At 36.3% G+C, this 25,691-nt stretch overlaps 1 protein-coding gene across 4 annotated transcripts in view; it reads left to right on the top strand.

Moving 5' to 3' along the window:
• The window catches only part of ANKRD27 (ankyrin repeat domain 27), an 86,068-nt gene that overhangs the window by 24,362 nt on the left and 36,015 nt on the right, over positions 1-25,691 (top strand). For 3 of the 4 annotated variants that reach the window (XM_043987460.1, XM_043987458.1, XM_043987456.1), the window contains exons 3-12: positions 13,164-13,274; positions 15,717-15,873; positions 17,946-18,100; positions 18,355-18,414; positions 18,506-18,559; positions 18,666-18,731; positions 18,817-18,893; positions 19,503-19,624; positions 21,423-21,501; positions 22,380-22,512. In XM_043987460.1, coding sequence (XP_043843395.1) covers positions 13,164-13,274; positions 15,717-15,873; positions 17,946-18,100; positions 18,355-18,414; positions 18,506-18,559; positions 18,666-18,731; positions 18,817-18,893; positions 19,503-19,624; positions 21,423-21,501; positions 22,380-22,512 — 1,014 coding nt within the window. The remainder of the gene's footprint in view (positions 1-13,163; positions 13,275-15,716; positions 15,874-17,945; positions 18,101-18,354; positions 18,415-18,505; positions 18,560-18,665; positions 18,732-18,816; positions 18,894-19,502; positions 19,625-21,422; positions 21,502-22,379; positions 22,513-25,691) is intronic. The other variant, XM_043987459.1, reaches the window with a different exon arrangement.

The raw sequence follows: 25,691 nt of genomic DNA, 5'->3' as shown, positions 1-25,691 counted from the left end.
GAGCTTTCCCTGATTATACTTTCTATAAATTATATTTATTTATCAGTTTTATTATGTAGAGTGTGAATCATCAGGAAGACCCGAGTTCAAGATCAGCTTCTGCCACAATCCAGCTCTGTGACCCTTGGGAAGTCACTTAACCTCTTTGGGGCCAAGGCAGCTCTCTAAGACTATAAATTGAAGTGGAGTTGCCTGTCTTCATTGATAAGAATAGTTTCCTGACTAAGAGTTACTTATACCAATGAAATCACAGATCTAGACCAAAAAAGATTATACATTTGTATTCAAGCAGTCTATTTCAAGAATCTCTGTGTAAAAACTTTATAAATTATTTCTGAATCAGATGATTTCTTTTTTTTTTTTTTTTGGCGGGGAAATGGGGGTTAAGTGACTTGCCCAGGGTCACACAGCTAGTAAGTATCAAGTGTCTGAGGCCGGATTTGAACTCAGGTACTCCTGAATCCAGGGCCAGTGCTTAATCCGCTGTGCCACCTAGCTGCCTCCTATAAATTATTTCTGAACACAAATTGTTTATTGGGTCTTGGTTCTTTGTAAGTTATCTGAAAATACTATCATTTCATTGATATGATAGTGTGGTAAAATAATGGAATTTGGGATGCCCAGAGGTCTTGATTAACTACTAAGTACCCACTTAAAGATGATTAGATTTGAGCCACACCTGGCCCGCCCTGCTAAACTAGTTTAACTTGGCCAACCCTGAGAAGGAGTGTCCTCAGAGGCCATGGACTGCTTCATTAACAGGGAACCAGTCTCAGCCACACTACTTGAAGGACCTCCTCTTTGTGGGAGGGAGAAAAAGGTAGAAAAAGGCACTCCAACAGGAAGTGACTCACTTTCTTTCGTTCTCTGGCCTTTGAGGAGCATTTGGAGCTGACTAGAGACTGGCTGCTGACTCCCATAGAAATTACAGACCCCCTGGTGGTGAGTTAAATCCAGCCCTTTGAATTAGCTGAACTGAAAGCGAGTTTGGGTTTGAGATAGCCCATGCTAGAGCCAGGGAGATTATCCATTTTCCTTTTTCCCTGTTCCCTTGTCCTTGAATTAACTAATTAATCTATCTATCTATCTCTCTATCTATCCATTCATTCATTCACTTATTTATTTATTTATTTATTTATTTATTTATTTATTTATTTATTTATTTATTTATTTATTTATTTATGCAGGGCAATGAGGGTTAAATGACTTGCCCAGGGTCACACAGCTAATAAGTGTCAAGAGGCTGGATTTGAACTCAAGTTCTCCTGAATCCAGGGCTGGTGCTTTATACACTGCACCACCTAGCTGCCCCCTGTCCTTGAATTTATTAATTTCACCTTTGCTGTGTATTTTATTCCCATTAAATAAAACCTGATTTGTTTGTAGAAAAGGCTGTTAAGCTCCTTTCTTATTGGCTGGGGAGAAATAACTAAAAAAGACAGTCTGGAGGGGAGGAAGCTTTGGACCTAGACGTCCCTCATTATTTTCTTAACCCCAATATTGTGGCGAGCCACCCAATTAACTCTCCCCATATTAAATTTGTCACCTACAATAGGTAACTTTTAAGGTATATATTTTGTTTTTACATCAGTCATTTCTTATTTCTTACTCCTCCCTAGTAAATCTTCTTTATAATATAAACATTTAAAAAAAAAGTTCAGTAAAACCAGCTGACACATTGGTTGTATCTAATAAACATATGCAGTATTTTACCAATGGAGTGAAGTAGGGCTGTTATACTTGCTTCCATGTTTTTTAGCATGATGTTTTCAGTGATGTTGTCAGATGAGGAAGAAAACAATGGCATCAAGATCAGCTACCACACTGAAGGTAAATTATGTAACTTGAAAAGCACAAGTCAAGACTAAAGTGGAAGGACAGTTGGTACATGACTTTTTATTCACAGATGATTGTGCACTTAGTGCACCCTCTGAGGTGGAGATGTAACAGTATGGATTGATTCTCTGCCACTTGTGCTAATTTTGTTTTGACAGTTAATACCAAGAAAACAGGTTCTCCACCAGCCAGCATTACACCATCCATATGTGGAACCACTGGCTAGAGCAAATGAAGAAATTCTGAATGCCATGGATAAGTTCACTTACCTTGTCAGTATACTTTCCAGGAATGTACACAAAGATGTTGTCAGAGCTAGCTTAGTGTTTGGGAGGCTCCAAAAGAAAGTGTTGGAGAGAAGAGGTATTAAGCTGTCTACCAAACTGAAGGTCTACAGAACAATTGTGCTGACCTCATTGTGACATGCTTATGAAACCTGGACATTCTACTGGTGCCATGCCAGGAAACTGAATTGATTCCATTTGAATTGTCTTAAGAAGATTCTGAAGATCACCTGGCAAGATAAGGTACCAGACACTGAAGTCTTTTCTCTGCTGCTGAGAGTGCAACTCTTATGGTCTGGCCATATTTTTCAAATGCCAAATGTATGGTTGTCGAAAGGACTATTTTATAGAAAACTCACACAAAGCAAGCACTTACATGGAAATTAGAAGAAGTGATAAACAAGGACACTCTCAAGATCTCTGAAGAACTTTAGAATTGATTGTGAGACATGGGAGATGCTGACACTGGACTGCCCAGTATGGCATGCCTGCATCAAAGAAGGCGCCATGTGCTCTATGAGCAAAGCAGGGTTGCAATAGCTCAAAAGAAACATGAGATATGCCAATTTAGAGAAATTTCCACTCCAAATGTTCACATGGACTATTTGTGCCCAACTTGCAGTAGAGCCTTCTGAGCTCATATAGTTCTAATCAGCCATATAGTGATGTCATTTTGGTCTTCTTCCAATACAAAGGACAACAACCAACCAACCACATTTGGGACCTACCCTTTGTTTTTGACCTGCTTGGGATATATACTTAGTACTTAGATCTCTGCATCAAAGCGCACGGTCATTTTAATTTTATTTTTTATTTTTTATTTTTTTTTGCTGGGCAATGGGGGTTAAGTGACTTGCCCAGGGTCACACAGCTAGTAAGTCAAGTGTCTGAGGCCGGATTTGAACTCAGTTACTCCTGAATCCAAGGCCGGTGCTTTATCCACTGCGCCACCTAGCCACCCCTTAATTTTTTTTTTTTTAGTGAGGCAATTGGGGTTAAGTGACTTGTCCAGGGTCACACAGCTATCACACAGCTAGTAAGTGTTAAGTGTCTGAGGCCGGATTTGAACTCAGGTACTCCTGACTCCAGGGCCGGTGCTCTATCCACTGCGCCACCTAGCTGCCCCCATGGTCATTTTAGTCACTTTTTTCTTTGGCATAATCCTAGATATTTTCTAGATTTTTGTACTGATTTATAGCCCTGCCCATAGGGTTAGGGTTTTATTATATAATTAGCTTCCTGTTGTCTCCCCAACCTTAAATGTTCCCATCCATTTGCTGCATGTGAGGTGGAACCTGAATTGTTTTGATCCATGTGTCTTTTGGTTATTTGGAATAATCTTCATATTTTAATAATTTGCGGGTTTTTTTGAAAACTCCATATCTTTGACCTGTTACTCATTAGGTGACTGGTTCTTGGTTTATGTAAATTCCCCGTATAGCTTGGATCATCAATTATCCCAAGGGCACTGAAGAATGAAAATGGAAGACCACCAAAAGAAGAAAAATGGAAAAGATTTGCAAATTCAATGACAAATTATTTTCACCTTCAAAGATAGTGGAACCACCACACTTGAACTCCAACATTATAACCCTAGGCATGCTTATAGAAGGAAATAGTAATGTCAGTAAAGAAGACTAACATGAAAAAAGCATCCAGACTGAACCATGTACATATAAAAGAGAATTGTGCTAGAGTCAACTCCATTGTGAGTACTGAGTGACTGGTATACAACGTATCTAAAGGAGGAGAAGATACCAAAGGAGTTTTGAAAAGTTCAGGTTTCATTAATATATGACCTCAGATTTTAACAATATAATTAATATAAGATCTAATTAATAAAATGATAAAAGTTGAAAGATGACTGAGAACATTAATAACTACAAACCTATATGTTTCTCCCATTTGTATTTTGAGAGTTATCTATACATCAATTGAAGTCACTCTTGATAAGGATATTAATAGAGAACAAGTAGGCTTTTGCAAGTGATAATTAAAAATTAATCACATCCTTACTGTTTCTTAATTAACTGAAAGATGTAGAAAATATAATACTATTGTGCTTTTTGTTTGATTATGGAAGAGCATTTGATTACAGAAAAATATACTTTACAGGCTCTTTTATATCAAAGTTTCCCCATCCATACATCAAAGTCATTCAAGATTCCTTGTGTATTGTAAAGGTTTCAAGATTTGCAAGGTATAATAAGCACACTCACACTTAAAGAGTTACAAGAACTTTATTAATTATAGGACAGTGAGTTAGACAAGGACAATAAGTTTCAGAAGCATAGAAATAGAGAAACAAAGACACAATAACAATTCCAATCACAATTACAATAATAAAAGGCATACATCATCAAAGCAGGGAACCACCAACATCTGCATTTCTAGCTGGGGAATCCCAATTCACAGCTTCCAGAGTCCTGACTGGGAAAGGGTCCTCTCCACGGGTGAGATTCCAAAGACCACTTTCCCAGTGAAGACTTATACAGTTTTAAACAAAGAAGACATTAAGTCAGCTGCTTGCTTGACCAGCAGAGATGTTATCTTCCTTCCTCAAGGGTGGGCTAAGCCTATGAGATAGGAAGAACATCTTGCTTTGACCAGAATACATTTTTCTGTTTTGAACTTCTGCAAAGGTTCTGTTTTGTTCCAAGGAAGCAGGCCAGGCTTTCAAGGAAGAAAACAAACCTATCAATCATCCTGATTGATTCAAAGAACAAAAGGGTCTCAGCAAGTCTATATTCTCATGAACGGGAAGATCTTCCTGATTTCATGATTAACCCTTTACCTTGGAAGATAGAAGAAAAATAATCCTATTCAGTGACTCCCTGATCATAAACTTCAGGCAAATAGTAAAACAAGAAGATGTATACTCATAATAATATTAGCTATTATTTAATTAGTATCTACTCTATGCCAGGTAATACAACAAATGCTTTATAAATATTGTCTCATTTGATTCTCACAACCACTCCAGGAGGTAAGTGTTATCATCATCCTTATCTTACAGTTGAGAACACTGAGGCAAACAGAGGTTAAGTGATTTTCCTGGGTCACATAGCTAATAAGTGTTCAAAGCTAGATTTGAACTTAGGTCTTCTTGACTCCAAGCCCAGCACTCTATCCACGGTGCCACCTAGCTGCTTATCAAAAGTGGTTGCCATTGTGATGGATAAGCTCTAACACAGAGTCCAGGTTGAAGAGAGATTCCCTGTAATTGATAAAGTCCTACAGATCTTATTCAAGCTCCACAACAATGCAAAGCCTCCTGGAAGAGCTTGGGCACAAGTACAGCTAGAATTCCTAGAAGAGGTAAATTGTGAGGTTTTTTTGTTGTTTTTTTTCTTGAGAGCCAAAAAATGATTTTTTTTTTAGTGAGGCAATAGGAGTTACAGAAGGGATTTCTATTTTTTTTTCTTTTTCTTTTTCTTTTTTTTTTTTTTTGGCGGGGCAATGGGGGTTAAGTGACTTGCCTAGGGTCACACAGCTAGTAAGTAAAGTATCTGAGGTCGGATTTGAACTCAGGTCCTCCTGAATCCAGGGCTGGTGCTTTATCCACTGCGCCACCTAGCCACCCCCAAAAAATGATTTTTTTAATGAAGTAAGAGTTCTGGAGGAAAGTTGCAAAAGAAATGAGCTGTGGAAGAAAGAATTGAAAGTAGAATTAACAGCATGGCACAGTAGATACAAAATCTTGCCCAAACAACAAACTCCTTAAAAATTAGAATGGACTAGATAAAAGGCAGTGATCCTATGTGACAAGAAATAGTTAAACAGTTAAAATCCTGGGGCAAAAAATAGAAAAAAAACCCCATAAGATATCTCATAGCAAAAACAACTGACCTAGAAAATAACTTTTGGAGAAAAAATGAAAAAGTCATTAAACCATCTGAAACCTATGACCAAAAATGTATTATAGTCATCATATTCCTAGTACTCATAAAAGAAAACTGCTCAAATCTCTTAGAACCAGAGGGTGTAGGTACAATAGAAAGAATACACCTGTCACCTCTGAAATGAAAGCCTAAAATGAAAACTTCCTGAAACATTACAGCCAAAATTCAGAGTGTCCAGGTCAAAGAAAAAAAATTGCAAGTATCCAGAAAAAAAAGAATTCAAGTACCAAGGAGCCATACCAAGGAGCCACACCCAGGATCACACAAGATTTAGCAGCCAGTAGAAGAAAGGAGCAGAGTTTGGAATATATTGCTAAAAGGAAAAGATAGAAGCTTATAATCAAGAATGACAATCTAGTAAAATTTAGTGGAAATCTAAAATTAATTCCTTTAAATAAAAACCCAAACACTGAACACCAGAAACCATAGACTTAAATAGTTTTTTCATTAATATGTTTTATCTATGTACAATAAAAAGCTAGCTTTATCTGTAATGGGGATCAAATAGAAGCCTTCCCAAGAAAATAAGAGGTAGCTTTAGCAAAGAGATCCATTATCTCCATTATTATTTTATGTAATGCTAGAAATGCTAGGAATAGTGGTACGAAATGGAAATGAGGGAATAATCATAGATAAAGAGGAAATAAAATTATTGTTTTTTGTAAATGATATGATTTACTTAGAGAATCCAAGTAAACTAAAAATTAATTGAAACAACTAACAACTTCAGCAAAGTTGCACTAATAAATCAAACCCTGGAAATAACCAGTATTTCTGTAAATTACTAATAAAATATAGCAGGAAGAGAAAGAATGTGAACTTTGATTTAAAATAGCTATAGAGCATATAAAATACTTGAAATCTGCCTTTCAATAAACAGGAACTATGTCAACATAATTACAAAATAATATACAAATAAAGACATCTAAATAATTGGAGAAATGTTAGTTGTGCATGGTTGGTCTGAGCCAATATGACAAAAATTACTACTTAAATTAATTTTCCTCATTGCCCTACCAAACTGCCAAAGATTACTTTATAGAGCTAGAAAAATAATAAAATTTATCTAGAGGAGTAAAAGGACAAGAATTCTCAAAGGAACTAAAGAAAAAAGTGGGTAAGAAGAGAGGGCTTAGTAGTACTGTATTTCAAAATACACTACAAAGCAGTAATCATAAAATAGTTTAGTATTTGATTTGATTTTTTTTTTTTAGTGAGGCAATTGGGGTTAAGTGACTTGCTCAGGGTCACACAGCTAGTAAGTGTTAAGTGTCTGAGGCCGGATTTGAACTCAGGTACTCCTGACTCCAGGGCCAGTGCTCTATCCACTGCACCACCTAGCTGCCCATACAGTTTAGTATTGTTCAAGAAATATATCAATGGAACAGATTATCTGCATAATATGATGAAGCAAATGAGCATATATGGTCTGATATTTGATAAACTCAAGGATCCCAGACCTTCGGCTAAGAACTCACTGTTGTTGTTGTTGTTGTTGTTGTTGTTGTCATTGTCATTGTCATTGTTTTTTTTACAAAATCTTTTGGGAAAACTGGAAAGTTTGATAGAAATTAGGTATAGACCAACATCTCACAATATATTCTAAGATAAGCTCCAAATAAATACTTGAGTTTGATATAAAAGGTAACATAAACAAATTAAGGGACAAAGGACAAAATTATACACCAGATTGGTGGTAGGGAAAGAATAACTAAACAAGCAAATGAGAGGATCACAGAAGGCAAAATGGACAATTTTGAGTATATAAAATTAAAATGTTTTTGCACAAACAAAACTGATACAGCTAAAAGGAGAAAAAAGCATGTAAATGAGGGGGAAACTATGCAGTAAGTTTCTCTGATAAGGATTTCATTTTTAAGACATAGGGGAATCGACTAAAATTTATACTACGAGCCTTGAAATAGTGCTCTAACTCACTAATAATTAGAGAAAAACAAATTAAAACAATTCTGAGGTTCTACCTCTCATCTATCAAATTGGAGAAGTTGATAAAAAAAAGAAAATAAGTACTAGAAGAGCTAGGGGAAAACACATGCATTGGTGCATTGTTTATGGAGCTATGAATCGGTTAGCTGTTCTGGAAAGTAATTTGGAACTGTGCCCCAAAAGCTATTAAACTGTGAATCCCCTTTGACCCAGTAATACCACTGATAGGTTCATTCTATAAGAGATGAGAGAAAGAGGGAAAGGACCCATATGTACAAAAATATTTATAGTAACTCTGTAGGCAAAGAACGGAAAATTGAGGGGGGTGTCCATCAGTTGAAGAGTGGCTGAACAAATTATGGTATGGGAATGTGATGGAATATTTTTTTTGCTATAAGAAATTATGAAAGAAACGGTTTCAGACAAAAAAAATGAAGACTTGTACTACCATAATACAGAGTCAACAGAGTTAGGAAAATAAATTATACAGTAACTATTGTAAAAACAGACAACTTTGAAAAACTTAAGAGCTCTTAAATTTCAGAGGATTTATGATGAAACACACCATTGAGTCCATAAATAATTTTTTGACATGGCCAGGAGAATTTGTTTTGCTTGATTTAAATATATTAAAAAACCCCAACGGCTTTTTTTCCTTCTTTTTATTTCTTCCCTAATGGGAAAGGAGAGGTAGGAAGGAGAGATCAATTTTGATTAATTGAAAAAAAAAGTTTAATTTTTTAAAAACCAGTGTATTTGATCGTGAACTTACTAAGAAACCACTGGATTTTTACTGAATAGGAGGTCATATGTCAGATTTGTCCTTTGATGAGTTTTTAGACATCTGAGTGATGAGAGATTTTGAATCAGGGACACCTATCAGAAAGTATTCCTATAGTTCAGGTATGAGATGATGAGAAACTGAAGCAGCGTGGTGGTAGTGTCAGAGCAGAGAAGGGGGCTTACATAAGGGATGTTTCAAAGATAGAATTCCTAGGGTCAGAGGTCCTGGATATCTTAAGTCACTTTATTAGTATAATTTCAAATTGATTTTAAGAACGGTTGGACCATTTTATAGCTCCATAAACAGTGTATTAATGTGCAGATGTCCCCCCCTTTTTTTAAAGTATCAGTAATCTTTTACTGATGTATAGCTGTGAGGCATGTAATATCACAGTCTCTGAATAATTAGATTTGCAGGGCACCCACTGGGCAGTGGAGGATTGCATGATAGATATGAATGTGCTGTAACCTATTATCAGTAAAAAATTGTGTGAAGGTTGTCAGAGGATTTTTTGTTTTATTAATTTTTTTGCAGGGGTGGGAACTAAACCTGCTTTTATGTAGATAGAGGCCAGGGGTCCTCAAACTTTTTAGTTTTAAAGGACCCTCTTATACTCTTAAAAATTAGTGAAGACCAGGGGCAGCTAGGTGGAGCAGTGGATAAAGCACTGGCCCTGGATTCAGGAGTTCCTGAGTTCAAATCCGGCCTCAGACACTTGACACTAGCTGTGTGACCCTGGGCAAGTCACTTAACCCCCATGGCCCCGCCAAAAAAAAAAAAAATCAGTGAAGACCTCAAACAACTTATTTTTGTGGGTATCCATAAATATTTATTAGAAATTAAAACAAAATTAAAAAATATTAATTCATTAAAATAGTAAAACATTATTTATGAACATAAATAACCTATTCATAAGGGCAAAATAGCTATTTTCAAAACAAAAATAATTTAAGATGAGTGCCATAGTTTTCACATTTTTGCAAATTTCTTTAATGTATTGCTTATTAGAAGACAGCTGGATTTTCATATCTGCTTCTGCATTTTATTTGTTATGATATGTTGTTTTGATTGAAGTCTATGAAAAAATCTGGCTTATAGAAAGGAAGAATATCTTAATCTTTTCAGATAATTGTGGATAATTTTCTTTGATTCTATGTAAGAAGTTGACAGATGGTAGTTTCTTAATGGATAGTTGCACTATGAAATCTGAAATCATGTCAGTGAACTTATAGTAGTACTCTGATACATTAGAATTCTTTGGTCTATCTTGTAATTTAATGGATCTTTTACAAACCATGCATGATTTTATAACATTGTCCCTTGGTCATTTGGAAAATATTAGTTTCATTATACAATATGAATACAATACAATATAAAAAATTGTATTTCTTAATATTCCCACCTATCTAATTAGAAAAGTCTTTTAAGAAGTGGGAAGCTGTCAGGCTTATGGTGGAGGATTCAAGTTTTCCAAAATTCTAATTTTCACTTGAAAGCTCAAATTTTATCATTGGCAACAAATACTGGTTGGAGATATCAAACCTCTGTTCATAGCTTCAGTATGATACAGAATGTGATAATTGTCATGTGGTAGTAGCACAACTAAGATATTGGTAAGTGCTGTGGTCATAAGTATAGCTCTCCCCCACATATATAAAGGTTCCCTTCCTTCTCTGACATTTCTTTAACACGTTTGTCTTGGCCTCTTGTCATCTTCTAGCTCAGTGAAGCTGAATGAGGCTTATTATATGATTTTAGGTTTCTTTTTTTCTCCCCATAAAGAGCCTAGCAGTTATCACCTAAATGTAAACTGAAACCAAAATGATTTCCTTCTCAGAAGCTCTAGAAGAGGTATAATTTTATTAGTATATCCTTAGATAAGGAAAATCTTAGGAAAAATGTCAAATTTCTTATTAAATTTTGCATATGAAATATTGAAGAATCATAGTACAATTTCTGATCTACTTAAGATAATTTATAAAAGGAATACATTATGGAGATGCAAAGTAGTATTAGCATTTAAAGTAAAATTCTTTGACTTCATTGTTAATAGAATAAGTTCTACTTCCTGACTTATCTTAAAGAGCTGGGAAGGGCTCTATTAGTGACTTAAGAGTAGCTACAGAGTGAAATGAGCAGAACCAGAAAAACATTGTACACAGTGTCAACAACACTGTGTGATGATCAACTGTGATAGACTTAACTCTTCTCAGCAATACAGTGATCCAGGATAATTCCAAAGGACTCATGATGGAAAATGCTCTCCACATCCAGAAAAAAAACAAACAAAACCAAAAACCTGTGGAATTTGGATGCAGATTGAACCATACTGTTTCTACTTTTTTGTTTGTTTGTTTTTTGAGGTTTTTCCCTTTTGTTCTGATTCTTTTTTCACAACATGACTAATGCAGAAATATGTTTAATGTGATTATACATATATAACCTATTTCTGATTGTTTTCTGTCTTGGGGAAGGAGGAGGGAAGGGAGGGAGGGAGAAAAATTTGGAACTCAAAATCTTATAAAAACAGATGTTGAAAACTATCTCTACATGTAACTAGAAAAAAGTAAAATACTTTTTTTTTGTTTTGTTTTTTGTTTTTTTAGTGAGGCAATTGGGGTTAAGTGACTTGTCCAGGGTCACACAGCTAGTAAGTGTTAAGTGTCTGAGGCTGGATTTGAACTCAGGTACTCCTGACTCCAGGGCTGGTGCTCTATCCACTGCGCCATCTAGCTGCCCCTAAAATACTTTTATGATTAAAAAAGAGGGGGCAGCTAGATGGCGCAGTGGATAGAGCACCTGAGTTCAAATCCGGCCTCAGACACTTAACACTTACTAGCTGTGTGACCCTGGGCAAGTCACTTAGCCCCAATTGCCTCACTTAAAAAAAAAAAAAGAGTAGCTACAAAAACATTATATATGTCTTTCATTAAATTAAACAGTACTATGGAATATATTTGGAAGTTGATATGCTTCTTCCCCAGTCAAAAAGCAGAAATCTGTTTACTGATACAGAGCCATCAAGGTTTATTTCAAGTGAAATAGAAAATATCTCTGGGGAATTGGTGGGAGGGGGTTTGGAAGAAGGGGACCTGTCCTAAATTGCACCCTTTTTTTTTTTTTGGTGAGGCAATTGGGGTTAAGTGACTTACCCAGGGTCACATAGCTAGTAAGTGTCAAGTATCTGAGGCCGGATTTGAACTCAGGTACTCCTGACTCCAGGGCCGGTGCTCTATCCACTCCACCACCTATCTGCCCCTGCACCCTTATTTTGTAATGGTCTCATGATTAATTATTCATAACAAATAATTACTTTTCTTGTTCACTTGTTAAAACACTAGATAAACCAGAATATAAGAATATCTTGAACAATGACCAAGCTGCTTCAATTGATAGTGCATTTAAAAAAAAATCTACAAGGCAAAGGAAATAGAGTAGTAGAATAAATTTTTTTTATTTTAAAGTAAAATAATAATACAAGTTTATAATTATTTGTATTTAAAGTGAATTTGCAGATAGGAGAAAGAAAAAGTTATTAACAAATACATTTCCTTGTCAGTTTATTTGCCTGGGCTTGTTAGTGTTAATCAAGTCCCAGTTCCACTATCTTGGCTTTGGTGGCTGAGTTCATCTAGTGGCTGCTTGTGGTGAAAGACAGCCAATCACACAGGTCCTAGTGAAGGTTATTTAGGTATTTTAGCTGCAGTAGATTGGAGGGGCATTTCACAAATAATTGAAATTGGGAGTTATCTCCTAATTTTTTTTTGCAGGTGGAGGTGAGAAATAATGGAAAAGCTTGTCATAATTAAAAGAGGACTGATTTTAGAGTAAAAAGATCTTTATTGAAATCTTGGCCCTGCTACATATTCCATATGTGACCTTGAGCACGTCACTTAACCTTCTTAGGCCTCAGTTTCTTCATCTGTAAGATGAGGGGGTTGATGGGCCTTCTTGTGATTTCTATGATTATGTGCTCTATAAAAGTCCCTTCTAACTATAAATCCTATTGATGTTCATGTTGAATTAGCCTGTCTTGGGCATGGAGAATTCTGCAGTTAGCAGCAGAAATCTATAGTCATAACATCGAGAAGAAACTACTTTGTCTGCTTCTGAGCAAAGATATACAAGGAAGTACCCTCCATTTCTTTTAGGGGCTTGGGGAAGTGAGGGCCCTAGTGGTGGGAGGTCTTGCTGCCTCCAGAAATAAGATGGGCTTTCTTTTGTTAGCAGTTGTCATCTGTTAGGTTTTTCTTCCCAATATCCTAGCTTTTGTAACAGCAAGATTCAAAAGCTGAATTTAGTTGGGCTGGTTTAAGAAAAAAATCATTGTAATAAAATTGGAAAACTGGTACCTGCTTTTGATGATGTATTGAGTATCAAACTAATCAACTTAACTAATTGTTCCTGTAGGTCTTAGTACCTTGCAAAGGAAGCCTATCAAGCAGCACACAGTCTACCTGTCAGTTTGACTCCTATGTCCTGAAACCAGTGGGAGAGAGTTTTCAGACCTTAAATGGAAAGGTACCCCATTTCTTCATCATTTAATCAGGAGTGCACTGGGAAGGGAAGGGAGTTGTGTGGGAGAGGGGAAGCAGGGCAGGGTGTTAGGAGATACAAAGAGGCATTTTATTTCTTCATGTTGATTTGAGTGGATGATGAAGCCCACCTCTGATGAAAGGGATTTGTGATGGTGTAAGATAGAGCTCTCTCAGGGGTACCAGGCTCCAGAGCCCAGTAAGAATAATTTGTATGTTTCCAGGCCTCACTATTACCAAACCAGTGTTGAGTAAGATTAGAACACTCCTCAGCCCTACCTATTCCCATGATATTGCCGATCTTTTGCAAAAAAGGGTTTTGCTGCTGGAGAATCTATTCAGTGAAATGCAGGAATATATGATCTAATGTCATTAACTGATTTTATGACAGCATGATAGACACATACCACAACACAGGAGAAGTTTCATAGAAATTTAGTGAGCACCAGCTTTATGCAGCACAATGCTGGATGCTAAGAGGGTAGAAATATGGGTAAAATGCATTCCTCACTTAAGATTGTGACTAAGAAGGTACTCCTGAAGATGTATAGGGGTGTGTGTGTGTATCACAGTGGAGAATGATGTTGCAGTGGGGATTCAGTGCCAATATATTAATAATATTATTGTAAAATGACATTGGTTGGAGCAGCTTTATGTGACTATGCTTATGGTTTTACAAGAACATATGTAAGTATTTTGGGAAATGTTAAAGGTGTTGGAAGGATGACTTGAGAAGTTGCAGCTCACCAAGAGCACACTTTACTTGGAAGAGAAATGAGGGAACATTGACCTAGGGGGAGAATGGGGCCTGGGGGCTAGTCATCAGCCTTGTAATATTGGTCAGTCAGGTTATTGACCTAATGAGTAGCATAGGACACACATCTATGTCTTCAGAAGGAGATCTTTACCTCCTTGTCACAGTCTTTAGGGAAGAATATCTTGTTCATGTTTCTATCCCCTTAGTGCCCTGCTTTGGCATGGCACAAAGCCAGGGCTCACTAAATACTCTGTGTGATGAGTCAATGTTTCTTTGTATCTCTCATTTCTAACCAGCTCCCTAGGAGGAGTCTGTATTTCTACTGGACATAATTGTGTCCAAATACTCCTGAACCTGTGTAAGGCCTATATTCTTAGGTGTCAACCTGAGGTCAAGAAAAGTTGTTATTTTTTGTTTTCCCATCTAACTTTTTCTTCTTGTTCTTGAGGAAGAGCATACTTCCTTTCATTCTCTTCCTTCCTGCAAGACCTTTCTCTGAGCTGGTTTCTGAGGTTTTGGTGACTGACGAGTTTAGGGTAGCTCCCAACCTAGTAGTATTCATGTTTTCATAAGGAATTCCTAGAGACCAAAGAAACCTTTAAGATCCATGTGCATGATTCTTGTGGTAGATTTTGAATCATGGTGACAAGCTGATCGTAGAGTGATTTTGGGGGGAAGAACTTATGTTAAGACCTCATACAAAGCCATTTTCATGTAAGGTGCAAGTCCTGTCCTTAAGACCCCTCCTCAGGGGCTGAATCATTATAAAATTCTTTCTTTTGATCAGGGAGGGTTCAGAAGAAAGCCTTGCACATCTTTTCCTGATAGTAGCCATGCTCTTGGTTTGGATTATACGATTATAGATTTAGGTCTGTGGGACCTTAGAGACCATCTCAGCTTACTCCCTCACCCTACATATAAGGGAGCAAAGAGACTCCCCTGGGACTACTCAGGCAGTAAGTGTCAGGGGTCCTGTGACCTCTCTAATGTAACACACTGCCTTTCATGTACTGTCCTGTCACCTGGGTAAACAGACACTTAACATAGGTGTCAGCAGGATCATAGAGCTTTCAAAGCATATATTGGAAAGACTTCTTTTCATATAAATAAGCAGTTTGGTATCAATTTTGTCAGTCGTGCAGGTAAGATGAAGGCCTTGAGTGAGCACATAGATATAGACCGATCTCCTGAGGAAACTGGGTGTCTTGTTTACTGCGTACCTTTTCAGGAAAAGAAACCTTGCCTTAAGGAAAGTTGGTACCTATACAATAGGGATAGAGACATATGCAGGATTGTCAGTTTTGTTTGGATCAAGATATTGATCAGTTATCTCATTCAGATAGAATCAGTCTTTTTTTTTAGCCTTTACTTTGTTTTTCTAAGAGGTAAAGGGTTGGGTTTTTTCCCACCTTTAGCAAATAGTTTAGCATTCTCTTTTACCTCTTAAAAAAGGAAAATGTCATAACTACAGTGTGATCTTTGTGTAGAAGGGAACAGGGTTGGGTACTTTCTGTTATTCAGTTAAGAAAAAAATATGTAACCTGTCATATTCAAACCTAAATGGAGGAAAGGTGTACAGTGTTGGCTTTTTAAAGTCAGGCATTTGGGATAGAGTGATGGGAAGAATATTAGGTGAAGATTGTGTGATCAATTACTACTTTATAATTTCAGGAGATTTTCATACAAGGAAACAGAATTAAATTAGGAGCTGGCTTTGCTTATCCTCTCTCAGTGCCCATTCTCTTTGAAGAAACTTTCTACAATGAAAAAGAAGAAAGTTTTAGTATACTGTGTATAGCTCATCCATTGGAGAAAAAAGAGAGCACAGGTATTTTTAGAGAAAACTTTCTCAATATATGCTTTGTTTTAAAAAATTATGTATATATTTTACAGTGATTCTATCAAATTGTATTTAAGTAAAAGGTTAAATCTTCCAAGGGTGGTGTAGTGGAAAGAACACTGGACCATGAGTCAGGAGATCTGGGTTCAGGTCCTTCAGTCAGCCATTAAGTAAACATGTGACTGTGGGCAAGCTACTTAATTTTTCTTAAGTCTCAGTTTCCATCATCTGGAAAATGGATTTAAGGATACCTTATTGACAAAGTTGTGTTGCTTATGTGAGGTTATGCATAAACAAAGGTGTTTTAAAACCTGTAAAATGTTAAATAAATGTTTGGTGATTTTTTAATTTATTTTTTTTGGGTGAGGCAATTGGGGTTAAGTGACTTGCCCAGGGTCACACAGCTAGTAAGTGTCTGAGGCTGGATTTGAACTCAGGTACTCCTGAATCCAGGGCCGGTGCTTATCCACTGCGCCATCTAGCTGCCCCGATATTTTTTTAAAATATAAAAATAATTGTCACTTAACCCCCACTGCCCCGCAAAAAAATATATATATATATAATTTAACAGTATTATATAATCACATTAAAATTTGCAAACATTTCTTTCTTTCCTTTTTTCTTTCTTTCCTTCTTTCTTTCATTTCATTTCTTTCTTTTGCAGGGCAATGAGGGTAAAGTGACTTGCCCAGGGTCACACAGATAGTAAGTGTCAAGTGTCTGAGGCGGATTTGAACTCAGGTCCTCCTTAGTCTAGGTCTGGTGCTTTATCCACTGCACCACCCAGCTGCCCCACTTAATCCCATTAAAACTTGCAGACATTTCTTTCTTTCTTTCTTTCTTTCCTTCTTTCTTTCTTTCTTTCTTTCTTTCTTTCTTTCTTTCTTTCTTTCTTTCTTTCTTTCTTTCTTTCTTTCTTTCTTTCCTTCCTTCCTTCCTTCCTTCCTTCCTTCCTTCCTTCCTTCCTTCCTTCCTTCCTTCCTTCCTTCCTTCTTTCTTTCTTTCTTTCTTTCTTTCATTTCATTTAATTTCTTTTGCAGGGCAATGAGGGTAAAGTGACTTGACACAGCTAGTAAGGGTCAAGTGTCTGAGGCGGATTTGAACTCAGGTCCTCTTGAATCTAGGGCCGGTGCTTTATCCACTGCGCCACCTAGCTGCCCTAAACATTTCTTTCTTTTCTTTTTCTTTTTTTTTTTTCAAAGCGTAAGCTAAATATCTTTTTAGGAGTAGTCACTCTAAAATCTATTGGCTGGCATAGTCTATGGGTGTCATCTTTAAATCCTGTTCCTCAAGCAATATTTTTTTTTTTGTTCTCTCTCAAATCATCTGCTTCTGAGACCTTATTGTTTTAATGAATGTGAATGATTTTGATGTTCTGGGAAAATTGAGTTAGCCATTGATATCTAGACAGTGAGACAGTGTTTTATTTCAATGTTACTATTACATTTTTCATTTTAATTACCAGGTAACAGGGTAAGCTAGACTAGAATAATGCCTTCTTGGCTTATAGGTACTAATTTAGTAGTATAGTTTGGGGCTGGTTTTGTTCCTTTATTGGACCATTCTTTTGGATATCCAATATAAAATTAGCTTTTAACATGGACCTTCATTGAGCCTAACTATTATGCCATCTAAAAAGGGCTTCCCCTTTATACTGGGAGGGCCCTTCCTTTCTTTCTTTGCTTCTTCCTTCCTTCCTTCCTTCCTTCCTTCCTTCCTTCCTTCCTTCCTTCCTTCCTTCCTTCCTTCCTTCCTTCCTTCCTTCCTTCCTTCCTTCCTTCCTTCCTTCCTTCCTTCCTTCCTTCCTTCCTTCCTTCCTTCCTTCCTTCCTTCCTTCCTTTCTTTTGAGGCAGTTGGCATGAGTTGCCCAGGGTCATGCAGCTAGTAAGTGCCCAGGGCTAAATTTGAACTCGGGTCCTCCTGACTCCAGGGCCAGTGCACTATCCACTCCACTACCTAGCTGTCCTGGGGTCAGGGGTCCATTTGTAGGTTTGGAAATGAATGAAGGTTGAGAGAACATCAGAGCCTTTGGCTATACTTATCTCTTGTTTTCTTTTCAGAAGAATCTTCAACCTCATCAAATTCTTTTACCCTGAAAACAATTGAAGATGTAAGAGAATTTTTGGGAAGATACTCAGAGAGATTTGACAAAAACATTGCATCTTTCCACCGAACATTCAAAGATTATGAAAGAAAGAGCCTTCGTCATTACATAGTCAGTAGCTTGTAACTTTATGGAGCTGTAGTTTCAATTGTTTTTTTTCCATTAAAGAAAGTCATTATATCTTTTTTTTTCTTTTTTCTTTTTTTTTAGTCATTACTTCTTTACTTTAAATACTTATGGTTATTTTGGCTGTTCAGGGAATATTTGTCCTTCCCTTTTTTTTAAAATTCCAAGATGGTTTTATACACGTTGATTTTTAAAAGTGACAGCTTATCTAGATACTTTTAACTCTTTTTCTTACACAGGATTCAGTGAATGCACTTTATACTAAATGTCTCCAGCAATTATTAAGGGATTCTCATTTGGTAAGCAAAATAGTTTGTAGGTACAGATATTTACTTGAAGTTTTACACAAAATAAATAAGCTCTTTTTAACATAATTTTCTTAATGCCTAGAAAATGTTAGCCAAACAGGAGCTTCAGATGAATTTGATGAAACAGGCAGTTGAAGTAAGTACCTATGCATGCAAGATGGAAAATTGTATAATATATTAAAATATTTTGTTTGCCATTGAATAATATGCTTCCTAAAATCATGATCTGGTTAATTTTGCAGATGTATATTCATCATGACATATATGATCTGATCTTTAAATATGTGGGAACTATTGAAGCAAGTGAGGTAGGTTTTAAATATGCTTCAAAAGAGATAGAATTCATGTTTTGTATTTTTAAAGAAACTAAAACTTTAAAAAATTTATTGTTAGGATGCTGCCTTCAACAAAATTACAAGAAGTCTTCAAGACCTTCAGCAGAAAGATATTGGTGTTAAACCAGAATTCAGGTAAGAGTTACAGTATAACAAAACTGAGGTTTTGGTTGTTGCTTCTTCCTGGGAGATGGTTTTGGGTGTTTTTTTATTCCTGGGTGATGGGGAGGAATTAAAAAACATGAATTTCAATTCTTCTGCTTCCTATAATCCCCTTGAGAGAGGTTAGCAAGTGTAATATATTTTCTAGATTAATGAGACATAGTGAGGAGCACACTGCTTCTGTAGTTAGAGGCACAGGGTTCATGTCCCACCTGTGACATCTGATAACTTGTGTAACTTTGGGCAGTTTATTTAATGGCTCTGGGCCTCAATTTCCTTTTTTGTAAAATGAAGGGGCTGGATTAGTTGACCTTTAAGACCTTATTATAAACTCTAGATTTATGATCCCCACTTCTGCCAGTTTCATTAGAAATAGACATTTAATCCAACTGCATTTTTGCCATTGATTTGTCAAATTATCATTTGTCAAAATATCATTTATCAAATTATCTTTTGCTTTCTTTTCCATCGCTTAAAAAAAATCTGTGAATCAATAGCTTGAGATGCTTATTGTGAAAGGATCAGGAATTAGTATGAACTTCCTACTTCTGACCTAAATTGTCTCTCCAAATTATATTACAGCTTCAACATACCCCGTGCAAAGAGAGAACTGGGTCAACTGAACAAATGTACCTCTCCACAACAGAAGTTGGTTTGTCTTCGAAAAGTGGTACAGCTAATTATGCAATCTCCTAGCCAAAGAGGTTTGTGTACAGGAAAGGAAATTGGGATTAGAATGTTCCTACAGTGTTGAAATTTAGAGAGAGTAATACAGTTAATGGAAGGATATAGAGAGTTACATAGTCAGTTGATTGCCTAACATTTATTAAGCACCTAACATGTATCAGGTACTGTTCTTAGTACTGGATATACAAAGAAAGGAAAAAATTAGTCCCTTCCCCGAAGGAGCTCACAGTCTAATGGGAAAGACCACATGCAGGCAACTTTGTGCAGACAAGATACAGAATAAACTGGGAGTAGTCTCAGGGGGAAGGCACTAAAATTAAGGAGGTCTAGGAAAAGATTCTTACAGAAGGTAGGACTTTAGTTGAGACTTGAAAAAAGCCAGGAGGCAGAGGTAGGGTGAGGAAGTAAACATTCCAAGTATGGGGGACAGCCAGTGGAAATGGCTGGAGTTACTAGATGGAGAGTCATGTTCAAGGAACAGCAAGGAGGTGGTTCACTGAGAACGTGGAGAGGAGCAAGGTGTAAGAAGGCTGGAAAGGTAGGATGAGACTGGGTATGAAGAGCTTTGAAAACTAAAGAGTGGATTTCTTATTTGATCCTGGAGATAATTGAGAGCCATTGGGGTTTATTCAGTAGTGGGATGATATAATATAGTCAGATCTATGCTTTAGGAAGAAAAAGGAAATTAAATCATGAGGAGATAGCGTATAACAATAGACTTAGTACAAGAAGATTTAGATTCTAGTCCCAGCTCCACTATCTACTTACTTTGTAATTATTGGTCATTTAAATTCTGTAGACCTCAATTTTCTCATTTGCAAAACAGGAATAACTTTATATGGCATAACCAAACATAGTGCCTGGTACATAGTAGGTGCTTGTTGCTTGATTGATTTATGGATGAGATGCCAGGTTAGCATTCCATACTTTTCAAAAAACTTTGTAAATGTTAAGGTCATTTATTATTAGTAGTAATAATGATAATATTACTAGTTATTCATAATAATAATAATGATAAAGAAAATATTTCCAGTGGAGACGATGGAATTTTTGCTGCTAATAAAATTTAGGCACAGGCAGATGCATGTGACAGACATAATGTAAAAGACACCAGTATTAAAGGTGAGGGCCCAGGAATAACTGGAATGGTAGATATACTTTAATAGAGAACCTTATATGTTTTGTCTGCCCACTTGTAGCAGGTTTTAATTTTCAACTAATTATGCTCTGGAAAATGACCAAGCTTATTGTCAGTTTTATCAGGCTTTTAAAAATATGGGAATATGTGTAGCACATTAGAATCTCTAATTGGTTATTCTTTTCAGATCTTAGAAGAATGTGCTTTTGATGAATAGCTGTCATCCTACTAATAGCATAGCCATCTTTGTTCTCTTTGCTGAAAAACACATATATTTACTTTCACATTCAGTATAAGCTATGTGAGTGTAAGCTGATGAGCCATATGTCCAATTATGATATTTTTAAAAAGCTAGAAGTAGATAACTAGCACATAGTATTTAAAATGCAAATGGTTTCAAATGGGGAAAAGATAGCTTTGTTAATAGCTTTAGGAAGATGTGAGGCTTAATCCCTTATTAGACAGACTCCCATAGTCTCTTAGTTCCCTGAAAAAAAAAATACTTGTATCATATCAAAGGCCATCCAGTTTGTTGTGTTTCAAAGTGTGGGTTTTATTTTTCCATTGAATCCAACTTCTACTTCAAGGACAGTAACATTTTAATGTGGAGTATAATCATATTGGGTTGTGATTTTGGAACTATAGTATCTTTGTTTTCTTGAACATTTTTCCTACAGTTAACATGGAGACCATGTGTGCTGATGATCTGCTGTCTGTCCTGCTTTATTTACTTGTGAAGACAGAGATACCAAATTGGTAAAAATATTTTAAAGATGTTTTTAGCTTGCAACATTGCATATATGGTTTCCATTATCTAGACTCTCATGTTTTGAGTAGCCTAGCTTTATAACGCCTAGATAGTTGATCACTCTACCAGGCTGAGTTGTAATTTCTATTAGGAAAGTAAAAACAAAATATCAGTTTTTAATTTATCTTCCCCTTCGTGTACTTTTTAGGAGGACAGGATAGTAAATTTTTTGGATAAGAAATCTTCTTATAGTTATTTTTTTATGTCTGAAATATCCAGCACATAAACAGTAATCATTAGATAACCTATATGATACATGTATTTTTGTGTCTTTTTTACCGGTAGATTTTTCTGGACTTTTTGTTGAATAAATGGCAACAATGCTTGCACAAGTCCTGGAATTTAGAACTAGTCATGGTTCAACTACGAATTTATTTTGATTTTGAGCTCTTCTTTTTTTTTTTTTTTTTTTTAATTTTTAGTGAGGCAATTGGGTTTAAGTGACTTGCCCAGAGTCACACAGCTAGTAAGTGTTAAGTGTCTGAGGCCGGATTTGAACCTCAGGTACTCCTGACTCCAGGGCCGGTGCTCTATCCACTGCGCCACCTAGCTGCCCTTTGAGCTCTTCTTTATGTGAAGTGTATAATTCTTTCTCATTGGGCAGAGTATGGAGTTGTGCTATTGTTCTTTAATTCTATTGATCAATTTAAGATTAAACACAGATGGAAATGAAGTTGATTAGATTAACTGAACAATGCCATATCTACCGTTGATAGTCTTAGTCAACTTAATTTTGGTACATTAACTGGGCTGACCATGGATTCTTTGTGTATCTGTCAGTTGGGAAGATATCATTTTAACTTTTCTTTTTTTCTTTCCTTGTTAGGATGGCAAATTTGAGTTACATCAAAAACTTCAGATTTAGTAGTTCAGCAAAAGATGAATTGGGTTACTGCCTGACTTCAATAGAGGCTGCCATAGAGTATATTCGACAAGGAAATCTCTCTGAAAAGCCCCCTGTAAGAATTTAGTTTGATTATTCCACATATTATGGTATAATCCATTTGGTTTTGAAGGATTGAAGGGAAAGGGTTCAAATGCCTCTTATACTGCTTCTGGAGGTGTGGGTGAAGGGGAGCTGAGCTTGAGCCTTTTGACATCATCAGTAAATAGCCTTTGTTATTCATTTCAGTTTGCCTAGTGGAACATACACCTGATAAATTTTAAATTTTGGCTCAGTTCACCTCTGAGCCAACAATCATGTCCAAACTTGCCCATTTTTATTCTTTCTGGGTCCATGGTGGAAGTAGACAGCTTAAAGGAAGGCTGAAGTTAAGTTCCCAGTCAGTGCTGCCATTCCAGGATATGAGATGCATACCCAGAGATTTGCTGTAGAAAACAATTCACTTGTAAAATTGTGTAAGATTAATTATATTCTTTATATAATATTCTAAATGGCAGTTTTATCTGCTTTTGATTTTGTTAGTATTATGCTAACACATCTAATGCCTTATTTAACTGGGAGAGTTATTTTCCTGATTAGTATTTGAACTTTAAGTTTCAGATTACATAAACAACATATATAGATTCTTTATAATTTTGCAGCATTCACTTGATTTTTTGTGACTGTTTATGTTGTTATAGTCATTTTTTGTATTGTTTTCTTGTCTCTTCTAACTTCATTCTGTATCATTTAAGTTTTTCCATGCTTCTCTCTATTTTTATGTTTGTTACAGTACAGTAATATTTCATTACGCTTATGTTCTGCAGTTGGTTTAGCCATTCCCCATTGATGGGCATCTACTTTTGTTTCCATTTCTTGCTATCAGAAAAAGTGCCTGTAACTATTTTGGTGTATATAGGGACCTTGTTCTTATCAGTGGCTCCATGGGGAATAAATCTAGTAATGGAATCTCTGGGTCAAAGGACATGGACATTTTAGCCATTTTATTTGTATCTTCCAAATTGCTTTCCAAAGTGGTTGCCCTGATTCACCCCATGGTGTACCCACAATGCACTAGTGCTCCATCTTCTGTCAACTCCTCCAACATTGACTGCTCCAATCTTTTGTCATCTTTGACAGTGTGCTGGGTATGTGGTGAAACCTCAGGGTTGTTTTCATTTGCATCTCTCTTATTAGGGATTTCATTTGGTGGTTAATAGTTTTTAGTTCTTTTGAGAACTGTTTGTTCATATCCTTTGACCACTTATCTTGTAGGGAATGGCTTTTGGTCATATACATGTCTATACACATAGGTATATGTTTATAGATACAAACACACATATGTATACATGTATAAAATAGATAAAATACATGGATATATATACACACAGATATGTGTATACATACATACATCTGTTTATATCCTATACAATACAGACAGTTCTCACTTTATGCAAATTCGACTTTATGTGAAGAATTCTGAAAGAAATCTGTATTCCAGAAAACACCTATGTTAACTTTACTGTGCAGTGCTGTGCTCTCTCTGCTCCTGCCCCCTTGGCTTTTTTCGGGGGATAAACCCCGTCCCCCAAGATTAAAAAAAAAAACCCTTCAAATGAAAGCTGACAAATGGACATGTGTGAGTAGACTGCCACCATCACCATTGCTCCTGGATTAGGGACTTGCTTGAGACCTTCAACTACAAGAGAGGAAAACTTTACCCCACTCTGCCCTTGTGTCTGCCCCCATGTGTCTGTCTTCTGTCTGGTTATTCTTTGTCTATTCCTGGCCCCTGCAAGTCATCCATCCTCTCCTGTCTGTGACCATGTCCAGCCCCCATGTGTCTGCCTCCCTGTGTTCTTTTTCTCAGTTCTAGCTAGGCCCTCATGGGGCTTGGCATGTTCTCCTCCTGTTCTTTCTTCTTTGTCCCTGGCCCCAACTGTCTTTGAAGCATGTGCTGGCCCTTCATGGGCACGTGGTCTTCTTTTTGCCTGTCTCCCTCCCTTCCCCACATTCCAGGCAAATCTGCATTATGTAAAAATTGCTTTACATAGAGGACTGAGGGAATGGTCCACTTGTGTAAGGCGAGAACTGTTTGTAGACATATGTCTATATGCACATATACACCTACATGTTTGTGTTGTGTGTGTTTATATATCTTGAATGCCAAACCTTTAGCCAAGAAATTTGGTACAAAGATTCCCCCAAATTTAATTGCTTTCCTTCTCATCCTAGGTGCATGAATTTTGTTGGTGCAGGATCTTTTCCGTTTCATGTAATCACAGTTATCCATTGCATCTTTTGTAATTAGCTCTAACTATTGTTTGGTTAAGAATACATCTCCTAAACATAACTATGAGAATTATATGTTTTCTTTCTTTTTAAATTTTTTATTTCATTTTATCTAATTCAATATTTAGATCACATATCCATTTAGAATGTATTATGGAGTGTAGTATAAGGAGTATGGTCTGAGCCTAGTTTCTACCAGGCCTGCTTTCCAGTTTTCCAAGCAGTTTTGTCAAATAAGGAGGTTTTCCTAAGTCATTTAGATTTTCTAGTTTATCAGATGCTTGATTATTGAGTGCCATTGTTTCTGATTCTCCCTTGTCTATTCCATTGTTCTACCTTTACACACACACACACACACACACACACACACACACAATTTTCACACACACAATTTTACCAGTATCAGATGGTTTTGATGACTGTTGCTTTATAATATCCCTACTTAGGTATTAGAGGTTAAAAAAGAGAGATTAAAGTACTTGGAAAACAACATGAAACAACTAAAGCAACTTTAATTTTAAAAAAACTAGCCTCCATTAAAAGGCACAAAACAGCACCCTCAGCTCTGTAAAACTCTTGGACACTTATTTTGGGATAGTTTGTAGTTTATTCCTGTCATGCAGACAGAACATTGTTTGATGCTTGAAAAAGTAATTTTTGGTCTTTATAAGATCTAATTTGATGATTAGCAAAGGAACAGTTGTAATTGGTCCTTTCCTCACTTGTTTTCATACTTTCTCAGAAGAGGCATCTTCTTCTGTCTTGTTTATTATTCTATTTAAGTATAAAGGCTCGATAACTTTGATAACTTTTTATTTGTCACCCAGGTAACCATCCCTCCCCACAGTGTGGGGGCAAAATCTTCTCTATGTTTTTTGTGAAGACTCTTTTATTTTATTTTATTTTTAACTGGCAGCATTCTCTGCTTTTAATTTTATATTAATTTAACAATTAAATTAATTT

Source organism: Dromiciops gliroides, chromosome 2 (genome assembly GCF_019393635.1).
Source record: "Dromiciops gliroides isolate mDroGli1 chromosome 2, mDroGli1.pri, whole genome shotgun sequence".
Classification (NCBI taxonomy): Eukaryota; Metazoa; Chordata; class Mammalia; order Microbiotheria; family Microbiotheriidae; genus Dromiciops; species Dromiciops gliroides.
Note: the sequence above shows the minus strand (reverse complement) of the source record. Positions and strands in the feature narration are given on the sequence as shown.